Below are 20,267 nucleotides of genomic sequence, written 5' to 3'. Positions count from 1 at the left end.
CCCTCCGTTTCAAATTATAGATCGTATTGACTTTTTTAGTTCATCCATTTTATTATGTATCTAGACATATTATTTATCTAAATTTATAGTAAAATAGATATATCAAAAAAGTCAAACGACTTATAATTTAAATAGAGGAGTATCATTTTAGTTCTTAGTGTGGGGTTTTGCTCCCCTGCTTCCAAAAGAGCCCTAATGAAATTTGTTACTTCAAAACTCTAGTGTACGAAAAGTTCTGTATACATATTATGACTTATAAAGACTATGACAATTTGGATGTTCAATAACATTCATCCCTTGTTGAAGTTTACAGGATTTGTGGCACAAACTAGTAGCACAGCACTATTAGCTCTGTCCGTATAGTTTATGATGTAATAATGTTACAATTGAAATACATGTTTGATGGATTCAAAATCTCTTTGGCCACTCAAGAGAGTAAACCATGGATGTAGCTAAACCAGTGATCGATCTCATTAGTTCTTGATGCATCAGCACATCCGCTTGGTAATTGGGGTTGAGTAAGTTGTCAGATCAACCATTGTTCAGTGCTGCTGCTAGAATGGAGCCTGTTGATCTTTCTCCAAGGCAAGTAGTCCCCACCGAGGTCACTGCTAGAATCTAGTCTGCTGCACCTGAGAGCTGCTGCGCATGCAACGTTATGGCTTCGGGACAGGGGGACTGGGCTCGTATTAGTTCCAGGCGGTTAAATGGATGTACAAATTGAAGAACATAGTCTTCATCTGTAATACAAGGGATAAACAATAACATGAGTGAAAATGCTCATGATTGAGAGGTCAACATTATGAACACACGAACAAAAATCCAAAAGTTGCCAGGTTAAAATGCAACTACTTGGAGGTGAATAAATTCTTACTCTCTCTGACAGTCCCATACAACCAGCATAAGACCTCATCAGCAAAGGCCAGGCAAACGCCACCCTAAAGTACAGAGAAATCGTTACAGGTATCCAAAGCCATGTTACAATTTGGATGCATGAAAGTAACTGCAAATTTCTATTTAATTAAAATAAGTCTAATTTGGAAGAAATCCTTTGGATTCTCAACTTTCCACAAAAAAATATATATATATCACCTCATTTTAAAGTGGTTAAAATAGGTAGTGCACAAGAAAAATGTGTACATTACTTTCCCTTTTATACATGAGATGCTTCACAAATTAGCTCAGCATTGCTAGATTCTTGCAATGCTGATAAATTGTAGGAAAACTGTTTGAAGTACCTGCCAGTAGTTCTTTGCCTTCACCTTTTGTGTAATATCTTTGGTTCTTAGTCTTTCCGTTCGTACGAGTATGCCAGCATCATTCCTACAGGCCAAAAGAAGTGCAGAGCAAAATTTGGAATAGTTTAAACTGGTAGGGAACACCACAACCAATGTACATATCTCATCGGAAGCATTAGATACATGTGGTAGCATTAGAATTCGGGTTATCAAAAACTCATGGTAGGCAAAGAATTCAGTCTTATGATCTTATAGCAAGCAATGTGTGAAATTATACAACAAAAAAGGTAGAATCAATAGCAACAGCAATAAAAAATGATAGTACTCCGTAGCGATTACTTGTATAAGACCAATAGACCACCACACGGATCAGTATGAAATGTCACATTAATAATGTATCTATAACATAAACGGAGATGTATCAAGGCCCAATGCTACAATTAACAAAAGATTTTGCATATATAATCATAACAAGATTTAACTTTAGCAGTCAGATGAGTTTGCAAAATAGCAAGTAACAAAGTTTAGTACCCATGATAATGTAGAGGTGAACATGACAAAAGGTGAACAATACCTGAATCCCACAACAACATAAGGAACACCAGCAAGGAACGATTGAATCTACAATATTTAGATAAGTAAAGAAAGTCAATATTTTAACATAATAAGATGTTATACCTTCTGAAATCTGAACAAAAAATCCTAAGTTGCTGAAACGGCATAATGGACAGACTTGTAACAAAATTGCTAAGTTACCACTCACTACTATCCAAAATAAAATTTCACACTACAAAAGAGAATAGAATAATAAAATGCATAGGCAGTTATGAAAATACTTCAAAGTACGTAATATGACAGCAAAGAAAAAGATAGCAGGAGTAAACCCTGAAACCTAAGTAGCTTATAAGGGGAAAAAAGAGAGTATGAATTACCCAAAATCTAAGTAGCTTTTCTTTCTCATATGCTTCCACTGTATGGTACTCCAGCTGTTACACATCAAGTTCAAGGACAGAATCTTATTATTTTTTTTAAAAAAAAGTGATAGCAGAGCTTAACAATTCATGCAAAAAGAAAACCTCTCTGCTTGTTTTCAACTCCACATAGAACCGCCTGCCATCATCAGTTGCATCACAGCAGTCCATCTCAGCACCCATGACAATGCGATGGGCACCCAATTTTGTCCTTATTACAGAACAAAACTCTACATTTGCATCAATACCTCTTCCATCATCGCTGAATGAGTTCTCAGTGGCAAGGTTTTCAAAAGAATAGCCCCAATAACATCTGGGAATCAAATGTAGAGGGGAGAAAAATACAGGTTTATCAGTATTATTGTGGTTTGGATTATCATTAAGCCACTGCTAAGCTAATTTGGCAGAACACAACAGAAAAAATAGCCAGGAATCAATGTGTATAAATCATAAATAGGGGTCTATACTTGGTTCCTTAAACACGGCTGGCCTATCAAACAAGAATGCAGATGAGCCGCTTTTGTAACTCATGACCTTATCTTTCTATATTTCCCACCTTCTCCAATCTCCAATGCACAGATTATTAAATCACTCCATCCTTTTTAAATGGTCCACACAATGTGATCATGCTTCCAAAAGAAGTACAATCTGAACAAGGCTAAAACTATCTACATTGGCCATAAGAAAACTATATTATTAGATATATCATTAAAGTTTTCATGAAACATTGATTGTACTAGTATTCAACACATCAAGTTTAAGAATGGTTTGAGATTCGAATTTACATCTTTCCCAAATTTCCAAACTTCCTGCCAAGTATTAACATTTCAAATAACTATGTGTTACTGCATCACATGGCAAGTATGGCAACAAACCAAATCAGCGTCATGAAATTATGATGAAACAGAGCAACAATTTTGCATTTACAAAGTTTTTCTGTTTTCTGGTTTCATGTACGTCAACATACTCATGTGCTGAATCACCACAAGACACCTGTGCAAACTCAATCTATCAACATATTTATACACTAAAGCTGCAATAGGCAACGATTCGGTTTCTCAAGGAAATGGTTCCTGACTCCTAAGAGAAACTGATTCTGATTTTGCTGAGAAACAGGTTTTTCTGGTTTCTGGTTTTTGTACCAAGAAACATTTCTGATTGTCTCTAATTCTTGAACCATTTTGTAGGAATTCTCTTGTTTCTCTTCAGAAAACAAGTTTTTGTTTGGTAGGCATTTTCCTGTGTTTGGAAAGAATCAGTATGGAGAATCCCTACCAAATGCACCCTAACCTTGACTAATTTCTTTGTTATTGAACATTCTATTGTCAGCAAGCACACTACATGCCATACCATCATCATCTACTCTGTACATGCAAGGGGACAAAATATAATGGGGAGGGGCAGAGAAATCACCTCCTACGCTCCACTTCACTTTTTGGTCTTTCAGGGAGCTTATAAACATCAAGGTATACAACACCCCTTCTTTTATGAACGCCCATCTTCCATGGTTCTCTTAGGTAAGCAGTGGCCAATATCTGATGATAAAATATAAGTTGTTATATTGGTCTTACAGAATAAAAGCGTATAAAAAGTTAAAAAATGTTATGTTAGTCAGTGATTAGAAATGTAAGGAAAAAAAGGTAGGGTACAAAAAAATGTGGTCCTTCAGACAATTTGCACTGGAAGCACCATACAGCAATGCTTTATTGAAAATTCACTAAAAATGTAAGTAACAGGAAGGGGAAAAGAAGTTTTAGACAAGTTTACAATAGATGAATGTACCTTGTTAAGATTGTTGCGGTATGTCTGCAAGAAGAGCATATATTATCACCATGTCTAAGAAATTTTAGTAAGGTAACAAATACAAGATTGACATCAATGTAATGTTACCACAAAATGTATAGTATGCTGAAGAAGTATGTTGGAATTTCGTATGCATGCGAGTAGATCGCCAAATCCTTCAGAACCCAAATCTGACATTGAAGTATTGAACCACATTCATCATGAAGCAAAACCCTCAGATGCAACAATTTTAAAAAGAAAAGACTAACTTCCAATAGCAGAATTACTGCTTTTCAGTATCCATATGTAGAATGTAAAAGGAGAAAACTGAATTGAGTTTTCCCCTCCCTTTTCTCTACTATTTGAAACAACTTCTACTTGTATTATCTATGTTACGTATATGGCCTAAGAAGTGGCCCATCCAATTTAAGCAATATACCATATTAATTGAAAAAAATGTGAGGTACAGGCAGCACCAGATTCATACACTAATACACTAAGAGTAGTAAATATCAATGATGTAGAGAAGAAGAACATGAGTTATAAAAAGAATGTACCTTTCTTCTCTATAAATGACTCGAATCCTTTATTGAGATCTGCACCAACGTAATCACAGATTTCACGTTTGAAGAGCCTCTAGAAAACATAAAGGACGTTAGAACAACATCTATCTAACATAACAAGAAAAGCTAATAACATAGACATTAAATTAGCAGCTATTTACTGTGAAGAGAAATCAATGCCAGTTAGCAACTCCAAGGTCTTACCAAGCTGCGATCATCAAAATACACCGCTCCACCCTCAGCGCGACTTAAGCATGCAATCTCACAAGGCTGCATGAGAGAGAACATGACTCCACATAGAAGAGTAACAATCAGAAGATGAAATGAACATGATAATACTACACACCTCCTGAAAAGTAACAGCTTTTCTAGACAATGTTTCTTCGCTCTTATTAAGCTTCATATCTGAAACTAAACCTTCAACATGACGCCCGTTCCCAAATCTCCCATAACCAAAGTTATGTCGCCCTGGATGGCCTCCTGGCCTTGGAAGAAGTGGTGGGCCTCTACCACCTCGGCCTCCGAAGCCTCCTCGAGAATGATTATTAGTGTTCCGTATTGCAGGAAGCACTGCAAGAAATTACACATGATGAACTTAAGTATTAATATTTCCACCTTTCAATCCAAATCCACTCAAGCTTTTAAAAGCATTAGTTGCACTAAGCCCCCCAAATATAAAGTATCTTGCCCATGAAAAAAAAACCCAGTTCATTCGTCACATTCTTATACAGCAAGGGTGCTTCTATAACAGGGTACTGATAGGTTGAATGGACATTTAAACAGCAGAATTTGAGTTGTCACATACAAAGCTTGTGTCTGGTGTCCACTGCTATACCTCTGTCAGCATAACCCCACAAAAGAAACGTGTAGTAACTTTCAGGGAGGTTCTCAATGAGAAGATGTATAGCGTATGCTCAAAGCTGTAACTATCCGCTACATTATAATTGTGATTTCACTCCAGTTGTGATCCTTGAGTAAAAACTTCATGTTCTATGAGCTGGTATTATTCACCCAGAAAAGGCTTTGAGAATTCATTTCGCAAAGGCAGTATTCTTCAGTCATAATTTACAGTTGTATGAAAGTTGGAAATGAAAATGGCTAGACATATGCTTCCCAACAAATTTCCATCCAACTTTGCGGCAAATACGTTTTGCATTAAATGGTTTGAACTAAAACTATGCCTACTGATATGTTAAAATACTATAATGCACACACAAAAAAAGCCTAATAATAACAAAAGGTCAGAAGGCAAATGTCCATAACCTACAATAAACCTCCCACATTACGCCTGAGGAAAGTTAATGAGAAAGAAACAAGCAAAGAATCACGGACAGGGAAAGATTCACCACTCACACATTTTCAAGTGGAAAATTGTGCAATGCCAAAGTGCACCCCATCTTACAAAACAATACGAACAACCTACTCACAACAAAACCATTGGATAAAGTTGGCAGGATTCAGTATCGGCCTCCTAGCTAATTCAACGGCAACACAGAAGCTACTACTATTCAATCTAGAAACTGACTCTAGGGCATTGGTACCCAATTTTAGTATTGGCGAGAGGCGGACCTGGGATTAGGTAGTTGCTGCGCGCCGGGGTTCTGCCGTACTCTTCGTTGTCTGAGCCGAACAAATCTCTCTCCTCCTCTACCTCCTCGTCCTCATACTCCCCCCTCTCATCGTCCCGGTAACCGGCGGCGCCGGCGCCCCTCGTGGTTATGAGGTTGGACGAATCGTATTCCTCACCGTCCCCCTCGTCGGCGCCATCCTCGCCCTCACCAGCAGCGCCGCCGCCGCTGCTGCGGCTTGAACCGCCACTTGAGGATGAGGAGGACGCGGCGGCAGAGGACGACGAGGACGAGGACGGGGAGGAGGAGCCCGAAGAGTCCCCGCCGCCGTTGGCCTCGGCCTCGGCGGCGCCGTCGTGGACGTCGTAGTCCTCGCCGAAGACGTCCTGTTCCGGGAAGTCCATGGCGGGCGCGGCGGGGGCGGTGAGCCGGCAAGGCCGGGAAGAGCCTTTTCCTTTCAGGCCTGGTCGGGAACCGGAACGGAGAAGGATTGTGGTGGGATCCAACGCGACAGGGAACGAAAGAAACCCTCGAATAGGGTTCACCAAGATCGACGGGCACTGTATCGGTCAGTAGATCCAAGAGAATACCAGCCAGGATTGACTTATAAGCTTACCGCTAAAAGTATTGCTGACTAATTTAGTGTGAGAGACACTGTTGACTGGCTGATAAGCCAAGCCAGATACAGGCAGTTACGTGCTACCGAACAGGCTGATTTGTTTGATTTGGTTTGATGTTAAAAAAAGTACCAAGAGTCTATTTAGAACAGAGAAATTTAAAATAGAGTAAAAAGAAAAAAAAAACATAAAAGTATATCTACAAAATATAGAATTAAAAATATAATAATTTTATAGGAACATGCCTTTGAAACAAGGGAATACAATAACATGCTTAGGTACTGTTTGGTTTATATAAGTCAGGTGACTTATTAAGTCAGGTGACTGAAAACCAATAACTTATAACTCATGCATGTTTGGTTGTAGATGACTTATAAGCTCATGCCTGTTAAGTGAAATGTGTGGGCCCCACGCAGAAAATGGTGGCTTATAAATTTTAAGCATGAGTGAACCAACTTATTTCACTTGCCCGTTCCTACATTCACATATACGGTAATTAAGAGTTTAGAGTGGATGTTTCGTTGCCTCCGTTTGACAAAGGAAAGCAAGCATTTCTATAGAAAAAATAAAACTCCATTCCTCCATTCTAAAACTCCATTCCTCCATTCTAAAAGCCATGTGACATAAGCAAAATATAGAAATTGGATTCCTTTAAAATTCCTATAAAATTTTTCGAGTCCAAACAAACCTAAAGGGAAAAGATCCATGCAATCAAAAGGAACAGTTGTTAGATATATACCACCAAAATAATAAATTTAAGATATGTATACCATCAAAATATGTCACTTCTTAGTGGTATTCTACTTTTATTAATTCCACATTAGCTGTGAGTATTGTACCCTTGCTAGAAAAAGATTAAAAGGCTTAGGAGTGTAGTTGCACTCTGACCCCCACTTAGTGATGGCAATCACACCCGTGGGTCACCCCATTAGGGCGCGTGTACAAGTGCAACATTGGGCCCGTGGGTGTCTACGGGTTGGGACCTTCGATGGTGTCAGGACGGGTGTGGGTGTCATATTTCACCCACGGAGCCTGAAAACGTATATTTTTTATATTTTTCCTCCAATTAGGCGTCTTGTACCTCTTGGCTCTTCTGCAACTCCTTGTATTTTCCCTTTTCTTGTTCATGAGATAATGAGACTCTTGCAATAGCTCAATGAGTTTCTCCTTAGAGGACTCCTCATCCTCACTCTCACTCCTACTATCACTCTCATTGCATTGTATCTTTGGACACTTATCCATGAAGCATGATGACAAACAGAGGGAGTGTCGATGGTAGAAGGGTTCCTATTGACGGCGATGCCAACAAGTGACTTGGATTGCTTTTTGTCGGTGTTTTGAGTAAACACCAACGAGTAAATTTGTATTATTGTGCGTCTGGTCCGGATGGTGTGCTAAAACACATAAGGTTTAACTGGTTCGAGCAGAATGTCCCTACGTCTAGTTTGTGGGTGTTGCTCGTGTTATTAGTACTGAAAAATTCGTAGTAGGGGTTACAAATGGGTAAGAGAGGGACATATCCTAAGTCTCTGATGGAAAGATCGAATTGGTGCTGAGAGCTCGGTCGCTGCTCAGCTACGTGTTCGAGGTTCGATGCTAGTGGTTCTGCTATGATGAGGTGTGAGGTGCGATGTGGTGAACCGATGCCCTTAGAGGGGTGCCCTGCTTTCCTTTTATAGGCCAAGGGAGAGCACGGGTTATAGATGGGAGAAAAAAAGGAAAACGAGAGGCAAAGAAAGTCCTTTAGGATCGCTGGGCCTTCCTTTTTCCTCTGTGTGGGCCCCGCTGACATGGCAGGCAGTGACAGGGACAGCCCCACGTGGGGCGCATGTCCGCTGACCATGACAAGGCCAGGCTAGGTGTCTGTCCGCTGACAATGCCATGTCCTAGCATTGTCAGCGAGTTGTCATGTCCCATTCTGCCCCAGCGGGCGGCGCGGCGAACCAGCATGCTGATCAGCGTCCGTATAGGGAATAGGCAACACAGTGATCGCGTGTCCATTACTGTGGGCAATGTGAGTTCCCTAGAATGACATGTCGTGGGGATGGGTCATGTTGAGATGTGACCGCTCCCTGCACGATGCCAGAAGTTTGACCTTAGGTCACACCTTCTGGACCATAGTGGTTGTCGTGAGCTTTCGTAAAGATCTATGCCTGAGGGATCAGGTGAGGCGGAGTCAGCCCTTAGACGTCGAGTGAGGCGGAGCTAGCCCTCGGACATCGGGCGAGGCAGAGCCAGCCCTCGGACATCGGATGAGGTGGAGCCAAGCCCTCGAACGTCGGGCAAGGCGGAGCCAACCCTCGGGAGTCGAACAAGGCGGAGCCAACCCTCAGGAGTCAGCCGAGGCGGAGCCAACCCTCGAGGGTTGGGTGAGGCGGAGCTCGCGGCCGCACCGTCCACTGAGGCGGAGCCAACCCTTAGGGGGCAGACGAGGAAGAGTCCCCGGCCTCGGTGGCTGGACGAGAGGGAGCCCAGTAAGAGGTGTAGTCACGCTCTTGATCGCACGGATGACTCAATGTTGATGGTCATTAACTCCTCCTCTTAGGGTACCCTAGTATTGGTCCCCGATACCTTTAATCTTCACTATCACTTGATGCATCAGTGTCCCACTCGACACAATAAAGCATGACCCTTCTTCTCCTTGAAGGTCATTGTTTTGCTTCCTTGTCCTTCTTGTACTTGATGTTCTTATCCTTGGAGCTTTTCTCCTTCTTATTGGTACAATCGGCCACAAGATGCCCAACCTCCCAACAATCATAGTAACAATCATAGCACCTTCACTCCTCTTTCCTTGGATGATGATCTTCTCCTTCTTGCACCATAGCCTTTCTTCTTCATGAAATTCATGAACTAGCACACAAAGAGAGTCATCTCCTCGTCTTCTACACTTGAGCTTGAGCTAGCATCTTCATCGTCACTTGTTTCTTCCTCTTTCTTGCTCTTTCCCTTGGATGATGTAGTGGTCTTGAATGCCACACCCTTCTTCTTTTCTTCCTTCTCCACCTCCACCCTTTCCTCATAGTATGTGCCTCATGTGACTATGTCACCTAGTACTTGGGTAGAAGTGACTCCCTTCAAACCACCTCTCACAATGATGGTGACCAATGTATCAAACCTTAAGAACTGGTGGAGAAGTCTTCATCATCAACCTTGTGCCCCAACTTCATTAGCTCATTTACAATGACTGAGCCTATGGAACATCTCCAGTACACTCTCATCTTTTAACATTTTGAATTTGACAAATTTATCTTTGAAAATATAGAGCTTGGATTTATTAACCACCGAAGTGCCCTCATATGAGTCCTCAAGCCTCTTCCATACATGATGTGCCATCTCTAAGTCTTTGATTAACTTGAAAACCTTTGTATCAAGAGCTTCATAGATCACATTGAGAGCCTGATCAATCAATTACAATAACTCTTCTTCTCTATTTGCTGGCTTCTTCATATCAAGCACAATAAACTCCTCTTATAACACACCCCGTATCTTTCTACTCATTTTGTCCTGAGATGGTGACACATTCTTTTCTTCCAATATTCATAGTTTATCCCATCAAGTGTCAAAGCTTGCAAACATGATTTGTAGCCATCTTTAACACCGTAGGTGGTTAGCCTTGCAAATCAACAGCAACTTGGCTTTGATGCTGGGAGAGGTGGATGTAGAGGAGTACCTCATGCCTAGTGTAGAGCCTAGATGACGATGAGGAGTTCAGGTCATAGCATAGGGGCACAAGATTAGCCCGTGACGAGTGTAGACAAGGTGAGGTGGTAGCACATGGAGACGAAGGCTGAGGGAGCGTCTCAACCACGGGCAAAAATGCGAGGGTGTTGTTCGCAGGGTGAGTCATTTGCGGAGGGAAGGGCACGTCTACAAGGTGAGTTCTCAGCCATAGGGCTAGCGAGTATGGAGCTTTGGTGGCGGTGAGAGTTACGTCCTATAGATTTGAGGCGATTTATGTTTTATTAAGGGCATAAGATAAGAGTACCAAACCTGATAAAATGGGAAGAGAAAAAAAAGAAAAATAATGACAAATGGGTTCTAAAGGTTAGGTACTGATCCCAATTATTATATCCTAAACTAAGGGGTGTTTGCTTCCCCGCCACAGCCTGCTAGCCTCAAGTGCAGCTCTCCACCAGAAGAAGGTTGTTGCTTGTTCAGTGTTTGGACATGGCAGCCACCCTCTTTCTCGGTGGCCATAGCTGTGGCGCCAATTTCAACCACCACAGCTCAAGTGCCTCCACACTCGTCACCAAATATGTGGCTGTGAACCAAACATGCCCTAACTAAAAAATAGGAATCATTTCACCACCTTTCAACTAAAGGAGGACCGTGAACCGTTCCATCCCTAAAAGTAGAATAGGTCCATTCCATCCCTATATGTTCCCGAGCAAACACACGTGAGTGTCCTTGTAGACAATAATAATCTGTAGCTTCGGTTGAAAGGTCCTAATGGCTAGAGGGGGTGAATAGCCTATTAAAAATTTCTACAACAACACTTAACAAACCGGTTAGATAATTATGAGGCGAAGCAAGTATTGCGTTAGCCTACTAAAATAGCAAGCCACCTACCATAATTCTAGTTTATATAGTTTCTATCCATACAAAAGCTATGACACTACACTAAGTTAATGTGCTCTCAAAGGCTAACTATTTTTTACCGAGGTTTACTTGCTAGCTGGCAAGCTACTCCTCATTGTGGCGATTCACTCACTTGGAGATTCACACGCTAATTGACTTCACACGTTAAACCCTCCATAGGGTGCCACACAACCAACACAAGATGAGGATCACACAAGCCATAAGTAATCCACTAGAGTATATTTTGGCTCTTCACCGAGGAAAGGTCAAGAACCCCTCACAATCACCATGATCGGAGCCAGAGACAATCACCACCCTCCGCTCGTCGATCCTCGCTGCTCTAAGCCATCTAGGTGGCGGCAACCACCAAGAATAACAAGCGAATCCCATAGCGAAACACGAACATCAAGTGCCTCTAGATACAAACACTCAAGCAATGCACTTGAATTCTCTCCTAATCTCACAAAGATGATGAATCAATGATGAAGATGAGTGAGAGGGTTTTGGCTAAGCTCACAAGGTTGCTATGTCAATTCAAATGGCCAAGAGGGTGAGCTTGAGCTAGCCATGGGGCTTAAATAGAAGCTCCCACGAAATAGAGCCGTTGTACCCCTTTACTGGGCACAACACGGGGTGACCGGACGCTCCGGTCATATCGACCGGACGCTGGACCTCAGCGTCCGGTCACGCGATGTGTGCCACGTGTCCCCTCTCTTCAAATGTTGATCACCTGATCTCAACGGTCAAGTGATGACCGGACACAGCAGCTCAAAGTGACCGGATGCTAGACCTCAGCATCCAGTCGTTTCCAGTAAGCATCCAGAAACCATTATTCACGACCAGACGCGTTCGGTCATGCTCGACCGGACTCTCCCAGCGTTCGGTCACTCAGCGTCTCCTCTGTGTACTGCCACATCAGCGGGACCGAACACAGCCTATTAGCATTCGGTCACTAAATGACCCAACGTCCGGTCAGAGACCGACGTTGCACTCCCTCTGCTGCCACTGATCGAACGTGCTGGTCCAACCGAGACCAGTGTCTGGTCACTTACAGTGACCTCTGTCTTTTCTGTCTAGGGCGCCGGTGAAAGTTCCTAACCCTTGCTCAAATGTGTCAACCACCAAGTGTATCACCTTGTGCATATGTGTTAGCATATTTTCACAAACATTTTTTAAGGGTGTTAGCACTCCATTAGATCCTAAATGCATATGCAATGAGTTAGAGCATCTAGTGGCACTTTTATAACCATATTTCGATACGAGTTTTACCCCTCTTAATAGTATGACTATCGAACCTAAATGTGATCACACTCATTAAGTGTCTCGATCATCAAAATAAAATAGCTCCTATCATTTATGCCTTTGCCTTGAGCCATTTGTTTTTCTCTTTTTTCTTTTCAAGTCCAAGCACTTGATCATCACCATGGCATCACCATCATCATGTCATGATCTTCATTTGCTTCACCACTTGGAATATGCTTCACCACTTGGCAATTGCTTCCCCAACATATGTGCTAAGAGTTTGGATTGAAGCTTGCACATATGCTTAGATAGGAAATATAGAAGACAATGTCTACCAAATGATGCTAAGGTATAAAAGATGGACCTTTGAAGCATGATACCAATCGTAGTGCACCATTATACCATTCTTAGCACTATGGTTAGCTCGATACCACTTGGAAACACTTGGAAATGAAATCACTAGATAACCTATGCATGCTAGATTTTCATTTCATCATTTAAATCTACAACTAGCATACACCACATAAGTATGGATATTGAAATTTAAAACTTATGCCATGTAAGCAAACATATGAAATACATATTCAAATGTACCATACAAGTTTATGAGTTTGCTCCCCCTACTTGTGTGCTCAAAATTTTAATTAATCCTTTTCCTTTGTCATATCTCTCCCCCTATGTCAAGTTCTCTTCCTTTGTTGTCTTTTCATAATCTTAGTACACTAATATTTTGTTTTTCTCTCCATGTACTAATATCTTTGTTTTTCTCCCACTTTGTCATCAATGACCATAAAGGTTCAAAATGTAGATAGGTTGAGATTATCAACGTCAATCAATGGGGTGAGGATCATATTTCAAAATTTGGTTCAATCTAGATCATTTATCAAAGATATTTAACTCGGTTTGATCCAAGGACAAGCTTCTTCATACCTCCAAATAAGGATTATCTTATACCATGTTGAGTTAAACACTTAGAGCTCATTTTCTAGATTAAACACTAGGTTTACAAGTCCACTAACTATGTCATATGCTACCACTAGATCAAAAATAAGCATAGAAGCAATAGTGATACCTCACAATCATCAAATTCATTTGATTTTCATGAATAACCTATTAAATGTGAAAAATGTCTAGATGCACTAAACATGTCCTTAGCAAGGATGTATGCCATGCCAATCAACTTTTACCTTGGATTGCTTGAAGGAGAGGCACGTCATATGAGTGGGGATGCATTAACACATATTTGAGAAATCTAATATGTTCAACTCATTCCTTAGCTTGCAAAACATTTTCTCATCTAATAGCTTGGTGAATATATCGGTAAGTTGATCTTCGGTGCCTACACTCTCAATGTAAATGTTCCCTTTTTGTTGATGATCTCTTATGAAATGGTGGTGGACGTCAATATGCTTTGTTCTTGCATGTTGAACTGGATTGTTGGTTAACTTGATTCCAAAGTCACTCAAAGTGGCCTTCATCCAAAGTACTTGCGCACAACAACTACCGGCGGATATGTATTCGGCTTTGGCGGTTGATAATGCAACACTATTTTGCTTCTTTGATGACTATGAAATAAGTGATCTTCCCAACGATTGACATGTGACCAAAGTGCTCTTCCTTTCAACCTTGCATCCCGTATAATCCGAGTCGGAGTAACTAACTAGCTCAAACTTTGCTCCTTTGGGATACCATAAACCAATATTTTATGTATACTTCAAGTACCTCAATATTCTCTTAGTAGTCTTCAAATTATTTTCTCTTGGTGAGGCTTAAAATCTTGCACACATGCATACACTAAATATAACATCCGGCCTTGATGCGGTTATATAGAGTAGGCTTTCAATCATAGACTGATACAATTTTTAATTCACCATATTTCTACTTATATCACTATCTAAGTTGTCATTGGTTCCTATTGGTGTGCTAATGGCCTTGCTATCACTCATGCTAAACTTCTTGATCATGTCCTTGATATACTTGCTTTGACTCACAAATGTACCATTCTTCAATTGCTTGATTTGAAGACCAAGGAAGTCACTCAACTCTCCAATCATGGACATATCAAACTCATTAGCCATCATCTTTCCAAACTTATCACAAAAGTCTTGATTGGTTGATCCAAATATAATGTCATCTATATAGATTTGCAACACAAACTAAATCTATTCTATTCTTCTTGATGAAAAGAGTAGTGTCAACCTTGCCTATCATGAACCCTTTAGAGAGTAGAAAGTCTCTCAATCTTTCATACCATGCTCTAGGTGCTTGTTTCAAGCCATATAATGTCTTCTTCAATTTATACACATGATCGGGCTTCTTGTCATCTTCAAAACTGGGAGGATTGCTCAATATATACTTCTTCATTAATGTAACTATTGAGAAATACACTCTTAACATCTATTTGATAGAGCTTGATGTTGTGGGCACAAGCATATGCTAGCAAGATCCTAATTTCCTCTAATCTAACAACCGGAGCATATATTTCTTCAAAGTCAAGACCTTCAACTTGAGTATAGCCTTATGCTACCAATCTTGCTTTGTTCCTTACTACTATCCCATCTTGATCTTGTTTGTTTCTAAAGACCCATTTGGTTTCAATCATATTGTGTCCCTTTGGTCTCTCTACTAATTCCTATACTTGATTTCTTATGAAGTTATTCAATTCTTCATGCATAGCATTCACCCAATCAATATCCTTCAATGTTTCATCTATCTTTTTTGGTTTAATGGATGACACAAATAAGGAATGCTCATAAAATAAAGCCAATCTTGAATCTAGTTTGCACACCTCTAGAAATATCACAATTAATAGTGTCCAATGGATGATCTCTTCCAATATTGGTTGGTTGAAGGATTAGAACTTAATTGCTTGCACTTGCTTGATCATTAGGTTGAGATGATGTACTAGCCACTTGATCTTGTTTATTATTATGAGAGCTTGCTTGAGTTGTATCATCTTGTACATTTGAGTTAGAGAGCACTTGCACTTGATTATCTTCATCATCATTTACTTGCCTAGGCCTTAATTTACCTAATATCCTATGTTCTTCATGGCATTTGAAAGTTGAATGCCTCTAACATCTTCTAAGTTCTCATTCTCTACTTGTGAACCCTTGATTTCATCAAATTCAACATCATGAACTTCCTCAAGAGTACCACTATCTAAATTCTAAACTCTATATGCTTTGCTTGTAGTGGAATAACCAAGTAGGAATCCTTCATCACATTTCTTGTCAAACTTGCCCAATCTAGTGTCTTTCTTCAAAATATAGCATTTGCAGCCAAAGACCTGAAAATATGCAATGTTGGGCTTTCTACCATTCAAGAGCTCATATGGTGTCTTCTCTTTCAATGGATGACAATAAAGATGGTTGCTACAATAGCAAGCCGTGTTGATAGCTTCGGCCCAAAAAGATTGACTCACATTGTACTCACTAAGTATAGACCTTATCATATCAATGAGTGTTCTATTCTTCCTCTCAACAAGATCATTTGATTATGGAGTGTACTTGGCCGAGAATTGATGTCTAATTCCAAAATCATCACACAACTCATCAATTCTAGTATTCTTAAACTCACTACCATTGTCACTTCAAACTCTCTTGATGGTTGTTTCAAACTCATTGTGAATGTCCTTGACAAATGATTTGAATGTTGCAAACACATCACTTTTGTCCACTAGAAAGAATACCCAAGTGTATCTAGTGTAATCATCCACTATCACAAAGCCATATTTGTTTCCAACAATGTTAGTATATTGAGTTGGCCCAAATAAATTCATGTGTAATAACTCAAATGCTTTACTAGTGCTCATCATGCTTTTCTTAGGATGTGTGTTTCCAACTTATTTTCTGGCTTGACAAGAGCTACAAAGCTTATCCTTTTTAAACACAACATCTTTCAAGCCTCTAACCAAGTCATGCTTAACCAATCTATTTAATTGTTTCATTTCAACATAACCAAGCCTTCTATGCTATAACCAACCCATACTAGACTTAGTAAACAAACATGTAAATAATTTAGCTTCACTAGCATTGAAATCAACCAAGTATAGATTCTCATATCTAAATCCTTTGAAAATCAAATTAGAGCCATCTACATTTATGATCTCTATATCATCTACCTCAAATATGTATTTGAATCTAAGATCACACAATTGAGCCATGGATAGCAAATTGAAGTTCAAGCTCTCTACCAGCAACACATTGGATATGCTCATATCATTGGATATTGCAATCTTACAAAGCCCTTTGACCTTGCCTTTGCCATTATCACCAAATGTGATACTGTCATAACCTATCATTGTCATTGATGTTGATTGAGTTGAACATTCTTACATCACCGATCATGTATTGAGTGCACCCACTATTAAGAACACAGTGCCTTCCTTTGACTTTATAATTAACCTACAAAAGAAGATCAATTCTTTTTAGGTATCCAAATTTGTTTGGGTCCTTAAAGGTTAGTTACTAAACTCTTTGGTACCCAAATGGCTTTCATCTTTGAGCTCATCCATGGTTTACCAATGAACTTAGCCTTAACACCATTTGTACCCTTAGTAAGCACATAGAAAGAATTAATCTTAATTGAGAATACGTTAGCATTTTTACTCTTGTTCTTACACTCATGCTCTTTAGTACTAATTTACTTGCAACTAGTGTAAAACCGACCATTGTTCTTCATAAAACTAGTCTTATAAGGAGCAAAGGCTGCCTTGCCTTTCTTAAGGGTATAGATCAATCTCTCTTTGTAGAGAGAAGCTCTTTGGTTACCCAATCAAATAAGCAAGTGATCCTCACCACCATAGGCTTTAGCTAAGGTGTGAGTAAGCTTATTGACCTCCTTTTTGAGGTTCTCATTCTCAACCATTAGTGATGTATCACAAGTGAAACTATCACTACTAGATGAGATGAAAGTAGAAGTACTTCAAGAAGGGTTAGTGGGAGCAACAATGATAGGCATAGATAATGATTTATCAATTATATCACAAGTTAAGCCTATATTACAAGTTTTAACATGCTTCTTTTTATTTTGCTCATCAAGCAAAGAGGAATGAGCTTTTTCAAGCTTCTTATGAGCTTTGATAAGCTTTTTATGGGCTTTCTCTAGCCTCTCATGAGTTGCTTTGAGCTCATCAAGGGCTTACTTAAGGTCTTTCATCTCCTTATTCAAGCTCTTGTATTCCCTTCTCTTAATGTCAAAGTGTTCTTTGGCATCTTCTAACATGTCAAATAATTTATCTTTAGTAGGTTCATTATCATCACTATCACTATCATTTTCATTATCATGTTCCTCATCACTTCCATCATCATAATTTTGTACCTTAGTGGTCTTAGCCATGAAGCATGATGGAGTGTCGAAGAGAGAAGACTTCTCATTGATTGCAATGCTTGCAAGTGCCTTCTTCTTAGTGGTCTTGTCATTATCACTATCATCATCATTACTTGAGGAAGTATCACTATCCAAAGTGACCATATATAAACCACCCTTCTTCTTCTTGAAGGCCATCTTGTCATTCTTCTTTTTCTTTTCCTTCTTGTCCTTCTTCTTGTTTTTCTTATTGTCATTATCATTGTCGCTATTGCATGGACATTGAGCAACAAGATGATCTTTGCTTCCATATTTGAAGCATCTTCTTGACTCTTCCTTGTTTTTAGATGAAGATTTCTTTCTTCTAGCACGGTACCCTTTCTTCATCATGAACTTACCAAATTTCTTGACAAAGAGAGTTATCTTCTCATCATCATCATCATCTTATGAGCCATCATCTTCACTTGATGTTTCTTGCTTAGCCTTGCCCTGGGATGATGTGGCCTTGAATGCCACACTCTTCTTCTTCTCATCTTTCTTTTATTTCTTTTATTTCTTCTCATCATCATCTTTATATGTATCATCGGTCATTATATCTCCCAACACTTAGTTTCGTGTCATGGTGTCCAAACCACTCCTCACTAGAATAGTGACCAATATACCAAATCTTGAAGGTAAGCATCTTAAGAACTTATAGGGAGAAGTCCTTGTCCTTCACCTCTTCTTCAAGTACTTTGAGATCATTGACAAGCACTTAAAGCCTATGAAATATCTCCGGTACACTCTCATCCTCTTTCATCTTGAAGCTTACAAACTTCTCTTTGAGAATATATGTCTTTGCACCCTTCATGGCTTGAGTGCCTTCAAATGATTCCTCTAATTTCTTCCACGCCTCATTAGCCATCTCAATATTCTTGATTTGCTCAAATGTTCTCTCATCGATTGCATCATGAATGACACTTAGAGCAATGTCATTGTTTTGGAGAAGCACTTCTTCGGTCACGGTGGGATTCTCCGGATCACCAATCTCAATTTTGGTTTCTACCACCTTTCACACCATTCTATTGATTGACTTGATATGTGTGGTTATCTTTGACTTCCAATGAGGATAATTTATGCCATCAAATTGGGGTGACTTCTTTGTGTTGTTGATTTGAGCCATTTTTACACCGAAGGTTGTTAAACCTTAAATCACGATGACCTCGGCTCTGATACCACTTGAAAGGTCCTAATGGCTAGAGGGGGAGGGATGAATAGCCTATTAAAAATTTCTACATCAACACTTAACAAACCGGTTAGATAATTATAAGGCGGAGCAAGTGTTGCGTTAGCCTACTAAAATAGCAAGTCACTTACCACAATTCTAGTTTATATAGTTTCTATCCACACAAAAGCTATGATACTACACTAAGTTAATGTGCTCTCAAAGGCTAACTAAAGAGACACACTAATCAAACTAATAAGCTCTCACAACTAGCTATACTTAAGAGCTTAACAACTAGTTTACGGTAAAGTAAAGAGAGTGAGCAATTTGTTTATACCGACTGTGTCAAGGAAGGAGTCAATCAATCATAAGAATGAATACCAATAAAGACTAATAACCTCAGGAATCAAATGATGAACATAATGATTTTTTATCGAGGTTCACTTGCTAGCCGACAAGCTACTCCTCGTTATGGTGATTCACTCACTTTGAGGTTCATGCAGTTAATTGGCTTCACACGCCAAATCCTCAATAGGGTGCCGCACAACCAACATAAGATGAGGATCATATAAGCCATAAGCAATCCACTAGAGTACCTTTTAGTTCTCTATCGGAGAAAGATCAAGAACCCCTCACAATCACCACGATCGGAGCTAGAGACAATCACCACCATCCGCTCGCCGATCCTTGCTGCTCCAAGCCATCTAGGTGGCGGCAACCACCAAGAGTAATAAGCGAATCCCACAGCGAAACATGAACAAGTGCCTCTAGATGCAAACACTCAAGCAATACACTTGAATTCTCTTCCTAATCTCATAAAGATGATAAATCAATGATGGAGATAAGTGGGAGGGCTTTGGCTAAGCTCACAAAATTGCTATGTCAATGTAAATGGCTAAGAGTGTGAGCTTGAGCCGGCCATGGGGACTTAAATAGAAGCCCCCACGAAATAGAGCCGTTGTACCCCTTCACTGGGCACAACACGGGGTGACCGGACGCTCTGGTCATATCGACCGGACGCTGGACCTCAGCGTCCGGTCACGCGATACGTGCCACATGTCCCATCTCTTCAAATGTTGATTGCCTAATCTCAACGGTCAAGTGACGACCGGACGCAACAGCTCAAAGTGACCGGACGCTAGACCTCAGCGTCCAGTCGTTTCCAGTAAGCATCCAGAAACTGATTATTCACGA

The 20,267-nt window shown here is 40.1% G+C and overlaps 1 protein-coding gene across 1 annotated transcript; it reads right to left on the bottom strand.

Annotated features, from left to right (window-relative positions):
• Window positions 1-215: 215 nt before the first annotated feature.
• LOC136511771 (NAD-capped RNA hydrolase DXO1-like) lies at window positions 216-6,672 on the bottom strand. Its single transcript, XM_066505801.1, has 13 exons — window positions 6,124-6,672; window positions 4,901-5,124; window positions 4,759-4,824; window positions 4,549-4,627; window positions 4,100-4,182; window positions 3,992-4,015; window positions 3,623-3,744; window positions 2,315-2,522; window positions 2,171-2,224; window positions 1,813-1,859; window positions 1,239-1,323; window positions 875-938; window positions 216-740 (listed from the first exon to the last, which is right to left on the bottom strand). Exons 1-13 carry the CDS (start codon window positions 6,524-6,526, stop codon window positions 619-621), a joined length of 1,581 nt encoding a protein of 526 aa, XP_066361898.1. The 5' UTR covers window positions 6,527-6,672; the 3' UTR covers window positions 216-618.
• Window positions 6,673-20,267: the final 13,595 nt, after the last annotated feature.

This window comes from Miscanthus floridulus, chromosome 16 (genome assembly GCF_019320115.1).
Source record: "Miscanthus floridulus cultivar M001 chromosome 16, ASM1932011v1, whole genome shotgun sequence".
In the NCBI taxonomy this organism is placed as follows: domain Eukaryota; kingdom Viridiplantae; phylum Streptophyta; class Magnoliopsida; order Poales; family Poaceae; genus Miscanthus; species Miscanthus floridulus.
This window is presented reverse-complemented; position numbering and strand designations above follow the sequence as displayed.

Coding starts and splice junctions, on each gene's coding strand:
- LOC136511771 (XM_066505801.1), bottom strand. CDS start 6,526: ATGGACTTCCCGGAACAGGACGTCTTCGGCGAGGACTACGACGTCCAC. Junction 4,825..4,900: donor AAGCTGTTACTTTTCAGGAG/GTGTGTAGTATT, acceptor TCTCTCATGCAG/CCTTGTGAGATTGCATGCTT. Junction 939..1,238: donor AGGCAAAGAACTACTGGCAG/GTACTTCAAACA, acceptor TCTGTACTTTAG/GGTGGCGTTTGCCTGGCCTT.